The sequence below is a fragment of the Electrophorus electricus genome, chromosome 8 (genome assembly GCF_041902795.1).
Source record: "Electrophorus electricus isolate QZ-2024a chromosome 8, ASM4190279v1, whole genome shotgun sequence".
NCBI lineage: Eukaryota > Metazoa > Chordata > Actinopteri > Gymnotiformes > Gymnotidae > Electrophorus > Electrophorus electricus.
Window position 1 is genome coordinate 27,695,179 of NC_137504.1, and position 10,606 is coordinate 27,705,784.

At 40.8% G+C, this 10,606-nt stretch overlaps 2 protein-coding genes across 5 annotated transcripts; one reads left to right on the forward strand and one right to left on the reverse strand.

Moving 5' to 3' along the window:
- Positions 1-681: 681 nt before the first annotated feature.
- Positions 682-4,918, forward strand: slc25a35 (solute carrier family 25 member 35). 2 transcript variants are annotated; one of them, XM_027020063.3, is made up of 5 exons: positions 682-1,342; positions 1,731-1,796; positions 2,500-2,652; positions 2,821-2,955; positions 3,367-4,918. In XM_027020063.3, exons 1-5 carry the CDS (start codon positions 971-973, stop codon positions 3,535-3,537), a joined length of 897 nt encoding a protein of 298 aa, XP_026875864.1. In that variant the 5' UTR covers positions 682-970; the 3' UTR covers positions 3,538-4,918. The 2 variants fall into 2 exon arrangements, with proteins under 2 accessions (XP_026875864.1, XP_081576106.1); XM_081719980.1 differs by lacking the exon at positions 1,731-1,796.
- Positions 2,557-8,185, reverse strand: rangrf (RAN guanine nucleotide release factor). 3 transcript variants are annotated; one of them, XM_027020065.2, is made up of 6 exons: positions 8,084-8,185; positions 7,655-7,745; positions 7,301-7,417; positions 7,032-7,185; positions 6,807-6,901; positions 2,557-2,694 (listed from the first exon to the last, which is right to left on the reverse strand). In XM_027020065.2, exons 2-6 carry the CDS (start codon positions 7,717-7,719, stop codon positions 2,682-2,684), a joined length of 444 nt encoding a protein of 147 aa, XP_026875866.1. In that variant the 5' UTR covers positions 7,720-7,745; positions 8,084-8,185; the 3' UTR covers positions 2,557-2,681. The 3 variants fall into 3 exon arrangements, with proteins under 3 accessions (XP_026875866.1, XP_081576107.1, XP_026875865.1); XM_081719981.1 differs by lacking the exon at positions 2,557-2,694 and adding an exon at positions 4,632-5,656; XM_027020064.2 differs by lacking the exon at positions 2,557-2,694 and adding an exon at positions 4,632-5,665.
- Positions 8,186-10,606: the final 2,421 nt, after the last annotated feature.

A 10,606-nucleotide genomic window follows, 5' to 3' on the forward strand; every position in this document is an offset into this window, starting at 1 on the left:
GCGGCTGATGGTGTGGATGCCGCTCCTACAGTAGACTAAAGGTTTTTAACTTATTAGTTTTGCATGCTAACTGTAGCTACAGTTCAAGCTTGTATATACATTGTTTGCACAACTCGCACTTATGCTAATGAAGAACAGCAACAAAGCTAATCACAAGAACCCCATTGCATGTCATATTTTCTTCATTTTCTTTCAATAAGGCAAAATAAACCTCCGGTTTTTGATGATACGAAAACAAAAGTAAAAAAGTTTTTTTTTCTCATGGCGTCCATTTCCCCCCCAACCAAAACAAAACAAACAGACAAACAAAAACACTTCAATGCATAACTACCATGTCGCAATTACGGCATTGGAAATAGTAACTTCCGAGGAGGACATGAAACTGTCCCAAATGGTTATTTGGCTATATCTCTTACAGTGTAGAAAATTGCAAAAAACCGTATTTTAAGAGTTTATCCTATTTACAGAATTGACTTTTGAATCGGGATCGGAAAAGCCACCATGAACCGTAAAAGCTCCGGATGTAAGTCTTATGTTGTGATTTGGGAATTACCGTGATGACTAGCGTCATGCTCGAGTCGTCGAATCAGAGAAAGCATAACGTAGTCCGAGCCAAGGTCTGTATTTTGATTGGGCAAACCGCTGCCGAGGCTGGAGGATGCAAGATATTTCACACACAACACATTCATTTGACGCAGCAATATGTCTGCGCGCATAAAGTGAGTAACATGGGAGGGAGGAAAGAGGATTAGGAGAAAGCAATGGGAATAAAACCGTGGAGACGATTTTAGTGTGTTTTCGTTTTAGTCAATATCTGCCCTTGCAATAGTGTGGCGTTTTTTTGGTAAATTCTGCTTAATTCGATGACTGCCCGTGGCAAAGGACGCTGCGCTAAACATTTTATTATATCCTCGGATATAATTAAAGCGCTTTTAATATCCTTCGTGCCACGGGACATTATAATCCAAACATGGATTTCGTTCTGAGTGGGGTGGCTGCCTGCGGCGCCTGCTTATTCACAAACCCGCTGGAGGTTGTTAAAACTCGTATGCAACTGCAGGGTGAGCTGAAGCGCCGTGGTACGTACCACGTCTATTACCGGAATGTTTTCCACGCCTTTTACACGATAGGCAAAGTAGAAGGTCTGGTTGGCTTGCAGAAGGGACTTGTGCCGGGACTTCTCTACCAGTTCTTTATGAATGGGGTACGACTTGGTTCTTATTCTATCATCGAATCTGCTGGGTATATCCACACAGACGGAAGGGTCAGCGCGGTTAAGAGTATCGTGGCCGGAGCTGTCTCTGGGATCGTAGGTGCCTTTATGGGCAGTCCGATATATCTGGTGAGTACATGCGACAATCTGAAACTGAAAGTACGCATTTTTCGTGGAAACCAGCGTCATTTCCAGTAAGGCTGCTGGAGGGTCACAGAGTAAAAAAAGTTGCGCTCAGCTCAATTTCTGGAAAGCTGTCTTTCCTCTCTCGATAACATATGTTAAGACGCCAGGGTGAAAATTTATTGGTATTACAGTCACTGATCATATCACCCAAACTGCGTCTGAGAAACTTTCCCAAATATATGTGGTGGATTTTAAGGAAATTACAACATAACTTACAACATGGCATTAATTAATGCTAATTAATTAAAAATATTCGTGATGGCAAAGACAATGGTGGTGAGCAAACGTTTACTGGAAGGGTGGATCATACAGTCACATTCTGTGCCTACAGGTAAAAACTCAACTGCAAAGTCAGTCCACCTCCACCATAGCAGTCGGACATCAGTATCAACACCGGGTGAGTTCCATTGTGGGCCAGTTCCGGTTCAGCCAGTAATTTTTCCACAACTCACTTCATCTTGGGAAATCACCACGGTGAGAAAACCTCTGTTGTAATATATACATGGGCCATAAGCAACTGCTATTAACATGATTCAGCAATTTGGGAATGACAGCTGCTCACCCCTGTAATTTAGATTTAGATTTAAATGGTTGTGGCTTTGGAGAGTGGTGTCTCTGACATGTTATGACTGGCACAGAACAAGCACTGTATTTGCAGTGTCCACCCAGTCAATGAAACTACAAATGTACCTGATCAATGAAACACAAACATCAGTGAAATTGACCACACTGGACTTTCTGCACCAGTTCCAGAAAGTCATTTAGAATTTGTTATTGACATTATGATGTCAGATCTTACAATGCAAAAATGTTAGTTATAAAGGCAAAATCTTACTACTCATCACACTGAATTATTGATTACATTGTGCCCAGTGCCACATCAACATCTGGTTGGGCCAGGCCTCATTGGTGCATAAGTTAGAGACTTAGAGAAATGCCAGTTTTTTTAGAGCCTAATGCTTACTCATAATTATTAACTGAATTAATTTTTTCATATTTTTTATTGTTTTAAAGGTAAATGATTAAAATATTACCAATTTTCTTTGTTATCCAGAATATTCTTAACTATAGATGGTACTTCTATTTCTGCATCTCTCCAGGGTATGTGGCATGCACTGGTGGCAATTCACAGTCAACATGGCATTCTGGGATTGTGGCGGGGTTCAAGTGCAGCCGTGCCACGGGTCAGCGTGGGATCAGCCGCTCAACTCTCCACCTTCTCCGTCTCCAAGGAGCTCATTGCCAAACTCCAGGTGAGGCCCCACAACACTCATCAGAGAATTCAACCAGAAACACTGTAAAGAATGAGCAGGGAATAAAAAGTGTTCAACAAGTGTATTGATTGTATTTTCACTTTATTTCTGGTCTACCCCTATCTTTCCTTTGTCTTTTCCACTTTCTCTGTCTCCCTCTCTTTTTAGTTGTTCTCAGAAGGAAGCTGGCTGTTGGCTCTCTATGCTGGTATGGTCAGTAGTGTGGTGGTGGTATTGGCTATGACTCCGTTTGATGTGGTCAGCACACGTCTTTACAACCAGCCTGTGGACGACCATGGCAGGGTGAGCCTCTAGCACCCTGCAGGTTCCCCGTAACTGACTTAGCGTTGACTGTCTCAGTCCTGCAGACTGTGTTCACCTGTATTATCTGATGAGTTGATACAGATGTGTGCAGGGCAGAGACAGCAAAAAACACAGCAGTGCTGAGGGTTTCTGTGCCTAGGATTCAACAATATACATCACCTTTCTCAATTACACATATGCACACTCGCACACTACAGTGAGCAAAGCATTAGTATGTTAGCATTGCTTAGGTTTGTAGTGACAAATTGAACACAAGTGTTTTGGCCTCGCTTTAATTAAGCGCTTCTTCAATAATTAAATGCAGTTTCTTATTTAACCATTTGTATGTTTTGCTTCCACAACTATAATTATCCGGTAGCTGAAGTCAGTCATTGTGTGTGTGTTTGGCAGGGTCAGCTGTACAAAGGTTTTGTGGACTGCTTCTCTCAGACACTGAAGAAAGAGGGTGTGATAGGACTGTACAAGGGCCTGGGAGCTTCTTACTTCAGACTGGGGCCTCACACTATCCTCTGCCTGCTCTTCTGGAACCAGCTCCACTCCTTCTATCACAACTACAGTTAACACCAGTCTGAGCTCCTGCCTGAGCTACCCGCACAACCCCCAGTGAACTGGCTCAAATACGGGTTTGGAACACACGTTTCTGGTGTTTGTGAGCCTGTGCCAAATAGATCAAGGTAATAGTGAAAAGTTAAGAGTTAATAGTTAATCAGTGCAACAAGATGACAAATCCAAACTTTTTTTAAAAGTTGTTTTAATCAGTGTTTGCCTTAACATTCATGTTTCCAGTATGGGTCAAACCTAGTCACCATCTGCTTTCCCTACCATTCACCATCACCTCCTACTCATTTATAGTTGAAGTAATGGGGAACCACTACTGCCATTAGGAGCCATTAAATAAAGGTTTGTTCAGTGAACTAGGATCTAGGAGAAAGAGGGTGGAGAATATCTAAGGGAGGAGCACATCATCTGCATTGTCCTACCTCTTCCACCTTGGGCCCACCTCCTCGACCTCCATGATGGAATTAGACCAACTGACTCCACTTCTGTATCACACAATGAAGGAAACTAAAGACAATTGGTCAGAGAGAGGCTCTCTTAGAATGTACTGTATAATAAAATAATGGAGGGTCAGCTGCACTAACTTATTAAAGATTACTCATAAAATGTAAGAGCAAAAGGCCAGGGAATGCTTTTCTGGGAAAAACATTGCTCATATCAGCAATCATGAACTGGTCAGGTCAAAGATACTACAACAAAAGTCATTTCTTACAGACTGGATTTGTCACTGAAATATGCAACAGTTTTGAATTCAAAACTAAACCCAAGGGGTAGCTGATGCTTTAGTTGGTGTTTTTTCTGTAACTGCTCATCAGGGCAGATGAAGACATTAAACAGAAGGGAAAAAAAATCTAAAGGGTATGTATATGTGGGGTCAGTGCTTCCAACGTACTGTGTACCAAAACGGGCATTAATTTCTTCACAACAAGGGAGGGATCTACTGGTACTGGGTGCTTGGTTTGCCTAATGTTTTCCTAGCTTTAGTCATTCTAGTGTTTAATTTAAATTCTACAGTGAAGTGATGCAATTCCCATGTGGGAACAGTCCTGCAGGGCAGGGCTAATGGGTTTTACTACGAGCCAGGAACACAGGATGAATTCAATGAGTTGCAGATTTTATGTAGAATTCCTTTAGGTCTGTATTATCCCCCAGAGCAGTGAGAGATGCCTGATTTTACAGCGTCATTTGCAGAGTAAGGTCAGTTTTCCTGTTATAGAAGGAGTTGTCACTTACTCTGTGCTCACTGGATAGAACTGCACTGAACATAAGATAAGTCATTGAACTCCTGAAATGAGATGGTAAAAACAGTAGTATAGTGGAGCTTGTTACTTTGTTTTTTCTCTTGATAGTGGGTAATGAAAGGTAAATAAAATGTTTGCAATAATGTGTCTGACTTTTTTCCTCCTTGAATGTGCAAGTTTTAGGTGGAAACTAAATGCACAAGGCTGCAAAACCTGTTGCATTATTCTAAAGCTAAATCAATTGTCAAGGAAGTCATATAAGGGATTGTGAATTTACAAGCTTAAAGGTTACAAACGATCTTTTAGTTATCCAGTAATCTGTAATGGAACTACACCCTACTTCTCTCAATAGGAGAAGCACTGTCACTGGAAACAATGTTTGTGCTCTGGTTACTAAAGTGTCCAAAGAAATGTGTTTGACTCAGAATAAATGTACACAGCATCAGCTAGATCTCCTTTCATAGATGTGAGTCTGGTATTTACTACAATCTTTTTTTTTTAATCACAGCATGTAAACAGCTTACTCGGATAGGCCTCTCAAAGGAGTAAGCAATTCAGGATCGAACCAATAAAAATACATATACAAAGATATAAACACACAGTGAACTTGAACTCTTGTGGGCAGCTCTGATTCATTGGGCACTTTCCTATGGAAGATGATCTACTTAACGGTGTCTACATAACATCCGTGTCTTCAAAGGGTTCCACTTTGTCCAACCTCTCAGAAATCCCCTTATGTTTAAACTGACCCATCTCTGTGCGTACAGGACTCTTATCCAAACACTCCAGGATCAAGCAGGCGTAAAGACTGAAGTAGAGTATGGAAGTCCTGCAGTGTCCAGGCTGTTGCAGCTGATCCACTTAATGCACAGCTGCTACTACTGAGGTGACTGAGAGAGAGAGAGAGAGAGAGAGAGAATCCTGTTCAGAACCTCTAGAAATAAAAGCTACAAACCTGAACACTTTCATAACAAAAACAGCAGCATTCGCTGCTGTGAAACTCTGAGGTTCGTGCATGTGTGTATTATCTGATAACAGGGCTGAACATAATCAGAAGGAAAGAAAGACCTGATGTTTGTATGTTGCTCTTACCAATGCGTCAATAAACGGTATGGAGGGACATTCGTGTCTGTAATGCTGTGGGTAAGTTTGAGTATTACAGATCTGTCCTTCTGAAACCCACCAAGCTGGTGAACTACTAGCACATGGATGTGGCACAAAAGAATGCAACAGAAACTGTCGGGGGAAAACAGGCCTGTGTGCTCAAAAAGTGACCACAAAAGGAGAAATAAAATTGCTTAAAAATGGGCTTTCCCAAACAAAGGGGGTGGAACAATTAAGAAAGACAAGAAGAGATAAAAAAAAAAAATGCCAGCACAGTCCCCAAGGGATGAGAGAACTCCAGAAGGAAAGGCACTACACAACGCTGTAGAGAAGCTCAAGGGGTGAGAGATGAAAAAACAAGAAATACCAGTCTGGTCTTCTGCCAGAACACTGAACAACACAGAGCTTGTGAATTGCTCTTTAGTAGGCAGGAGGACAAGTGTGGCCAATTACCCCCGATTATCCCAGAACCACCCTGTGCCGCCCTCTGGTGGCCAAATGTTGCATAGCAGATAGTCATTAAAACTCCTTAAGGTCCCCTAAGTAAAAGCTTTCCTCAAACTTCAATATCCTAAACTCACTCCTCCTTTCTTAAGATGTATTAAAGAGACTGCAGCCTGCAGTTCATCAGACACACAGCAGTTGGAGGTTTCGAAAGACACAGGAAATTAAAATTTTTACATCAATGTTAGCATCACTACATAAGTTACCTCTGGGTTTTCTTCCTATTTGTATACCTTTGTCTCAGAGTGCCTTGATTAACCATGTTTAAATTTGTTTACCTTGTTGAATATGGTAATTACATTCAGAGTGCAAGTAAATAAACCTTACTATTCCATTTACATGTGTTCTCACAAGGAAGTAAGTTACTGAACATTTCTATTTGTACCTTGTGCATGTATGTGTGTGTGCATGTGTGAAACTCACCTAATAATAACTGGGTCATTGAAGGTAACCAGAATATCTGTGGAGTACTGTGGTAGGCGGAACAACCCCAGGTGAATGTTTACAGTGTTCTTTGCCTGTTAACAAGCAACACAAAATATCACCACCTGAGAGCAGAAAACAAACACAAACCATCTGAGCCAAACATGATCACGTCTACACACTAGTGACAAACACCACAAACAAGACCCTCCTCTATGCACCCACCTCCTCACTGAACTTGGAAATAAGCTGAGCTCCAGAGAGCAGCCAGGCAGAACTGCACTCCAGCTGGTATTGAAGAAGAGGCTCCACCCCACACACCTCCCATGAGCCAGTGGCCGATGACTTATTATCACCAGCCAGATCCTCAAAGTGATACCTACCAATCACACTGGTTGCTTATAGAGTGCATTTATCACAATGAGGCATACTAGGCACCAAATGAAGATCCCAGAGAAATGGAAAGGAATGAACAAGGGGGTGGTGGTAACGACCTTGCTGCCTGTGTGTCCTCCACATGGTTCTGGTACTCCAGCAGCTCAATGATAATGCTCTGGTCTGTCTGAGTGTGTGCAAATGCCTCCTGGTTATCAGGAATCTCCCGTAACTCACTAGGGAGTGTGACGGACCAACATACAGGGATAAGTAGGTTCATAAGACAGGTTGCTGTGTGTGTAAAACTGCACTGGTACATATGGCAAAACTTTTAATATCAGTCTTAATGTATGACATTTCAGGAAATTATTTCTAATGGACTATCAGGTGAATTTGGTGAAGTTCGTTCGTGGCATTTTTTTGTTATATTGTACAGTAAATGTAATTTGTTCAGACCCGTGAATTTTAAGTACCTGATATCTTTGGAGTTAGGGGGAATAGTAGCCGACAAGGCACCTCCAAATAGAGGCCGAGACATCGCCTTCCAAAGCAGAAACAGGCGTACTGTATCGGTGAGAATGACATGTTCATAAGGTCAGAGTAGTTACCGTTAGTTTGCAAGCCCTTTTGCAGCTGTGTGTGTGCGTGCCTGAAGTATGCATTAAATATGAAAATCTGTAACTAGAGAAAAGTGAATTAATTCAAAGAGACTAACTTAAACATACGCAACATAAGAGATCAGCTCGCTAGCAAACTAGTAAGTCGATGTTCGTGTACTAAGCTACAGCTACTATCAATGCTTTAGCTAGTTTACTTACTATATTGTGTGCTAGCGAACGTTTTATATTATTTCCAATAACTCAATATTGAGTATAATGTAAGGAACACATTATAATGCCTACCGTGGAAGCTAAATGAATCTGTATTTTAGAAAGCTGCTAACTAGCTGTTATACCTAGCCGTTAGCTAACATTACTGTTCCCGCTGACATTTCCCGGATGGGAGGTAATACTTTGGACGTAGTAAACATTGTAGAATGCCACTATTGCCCTCTACAGGAGCTAAAGCGCAGTACGCTAACTTAAATAACTAAATATCGTTTTGATAAGAATACAGGTAGTTTCGTATGTGTGATTTCTGCTTTATGTAGCCCAAAGGCCACTATTACACGATAAATACATGCGCTAAGGGTAAGATAATGCAGCATTTACTACTGATGCGGGTCTAACGTAGCTAACTGTTTTACATAAATAGCGATTTTTAATGTGCTTTACAGAACATAGCCACAACGTGACTTTAATACGAAGCAGCACTCTCGCATAGTGCTACCGCCTGAGTGAGTTATAGCTTTCACGAGGTGCTTCACATCTACAAAAAAGAATGATTTGGCGCTGTGAAATGAGGGATTAAATTAAACATATCGTTGAGTTTAAAATTCAGTTCCGCCAGGTTCGATATCGTAATGTTATGTGACCTTACAGCATCTTTGCGCCCCGCTTTATTAGCTCATTTTTGACCTCTTACTGAACTCAGTCAGCTGTGTAGTCCAGGGTTTCAGTGGTCTGAAACATGTTCAGAATCATGAGATGGTCATGTGGGTGGAGGTTGTAATACTGCTTAAGGACCTTCCTAAGTAAATCCCCCAAATTTACACACTGACACGTAATGATTCAACTAACACGCATCCAAAGGTAATCAGACTAGATATCTGCAGACAAGACCCAAGTGCAAGGACACTCCAGGGTTAAATGCAAAACTGCATTATTTGAGATCAAACCCATGACACACACGCACACACACTCTCTCATAGAGGTGGAGTTTTGAAGAGCTGAGGAGAGCTCATCAGAGCAACGACTACCAGTTGCTTATCGCTCACACATTGACCAGCAAGAAAGAGGAAGATGATGGTGATGATTAAGAAAATAATCATGCTAATGTTGAAGATGGTAAGCTATTCTAATGTGCAATAATTGCAGCGGCTCACGACTGGATAAGGATCCAGGGTGTTGAAAGTATGAATAAAAAAAAAAAATCAAAACTCTTTTCTCTCTCATTCTCACTTTTTCTACCACCATGACCCTGTTCACTCCAAGACGCATTAAACATGTGTCTTGGGTTATCCACCCACGAGGGGTTACCAAAATGCATAGCCGTTTACATTTTGAATGTGTCGCTAGTGCCCGCTGGTAATAGAATTTTTCATAACTTTCGCTTAAGGACATTGTACCCCATTCTTACTTATACTTAAATCCATTTATGATCTGATCACCTGGGATCCATGTTAATGCCAGGGCTTCTTGCTCACTCTCTCTTTCTCTCTCTTGTTCTGTCTTGTTCTCCCTCTCAAGTCAAGTCAAGATGGCTTTATTGGTATGACTATACGAAGTACAATGATGCACTAGACATTTTTACATGATTAAATTAAGCAAAAATAATAACAATTACAACAAAAGCACATTACATAATAATATACACATTACATAATAATAGTAATAATAATAGTAGTAGTTTTTACCAGGTTAAAAGAATCAGAACTCACTGAATAGGTGCACTCTTTTCAGGGTTCAGTTCTTGCATCTGTAGCATCTTAAATTGGTAGTGTTACTCTCGTACTGGTCTTTACATACATCCAGAAATGTAGTGATATTTTGTGTTTGTTTATTGACAGTGTAAGTTGGCCTAATTCTGTCCTGCTTGCATTGGTAGGTGCTTTTCTTTGAGTTTTCAAAATCAGTCAGCAAAATTTTGCATGCAGGGCTTCTACTGAATTCTTGTTCCATCTAATGTAGCTATGATGACTGAGTGGAATCTATACTTCAATTCCATAGAGTGGAAAGGGCTATTATTACTATATTAAATAATTTGCACCAAATTGAAATGGGCAGATCAGTGCAGAATCTTCCTTTTATTGCATGTATGCTCTGTATGCCACTTTTTTTGTTTAGTGCATTTATTGCCTTGCTGAAACTTCCTGATGCTATAATGATGAGCTCGAGGTAAGTGTACTGCATCATGTGCTCTAAGGTGTTGCTGCCTATAGTGAACTGGTGTCTGTGCTCCTGGCATCTGGGCTTCTTTTAGAAGAAGCTTCTGCTCAACAAGCCCATGAATAAGCCCATGATTCTCCCTATTAACAGGGGAGGTAGTAATGCTGTACCCTGAAACCTATCCTTTGCCTTCTTTATTGGAAGCATTAAATACCTAGACATCACCATATCTTCTAAACTTTTATAGCTATTTCCTCCTTATTTAAAACCATTATTGGAAACAATAGAACATACACTGCTGTATGAACTTACCAGTTTCACTGTTTGGCAGAATAGCAAATGATCCCTATTCAACTAACCACTAGATGGTTCAAGACACTGGATTCTACAATAACAAAATTTTACTGGAAAACAAACTGAGAATCAGACCAAAAAAAA

Coding starts and splice junctions, on each gene's coding strand:
- slc25a35 (XM_027020063.3), top strand. CDS start 971: ATGGATTTCGTTCTGAGTGGGGTGGCTGCCTGCGGCGCCTGCTTATTC. Junction 1,797..2,499: donor GACATCAGTATCAACACCGG/GTGAGTTCCATT, acceptor GCATCTCTCCAG/GGTATGTGGCATGCACTGGT. Junction 2,956..3,366: donor CTGTGGACGACCATGGCAGG/GTGAGCCTCTAG, acceptor TGTGTTTGGCAG/GGTCAGCTGTACAAAGGTTT.
- rangrf (XM_027020064.2), bottom strand. CDS start 7,719: ATGTCTCGGCCTCTATTTGGAGGTGCCTTGTCGGCTACTATTCCCCCT. Junction 7,418..7,654: donor CCTAACTCCAAAGATATCAG/GTACTTAAAATT, acceptor CACACTCCCTAG/TGAGTTACGGGAGATTCCTG. Junction 6,902..7,031: donor TTTCCAAGTTCAGTGAGGAG/GTGGGTGCATAG, acceptor GCTTGTTAACAG/GCAAAGAACACTGTAAACAT.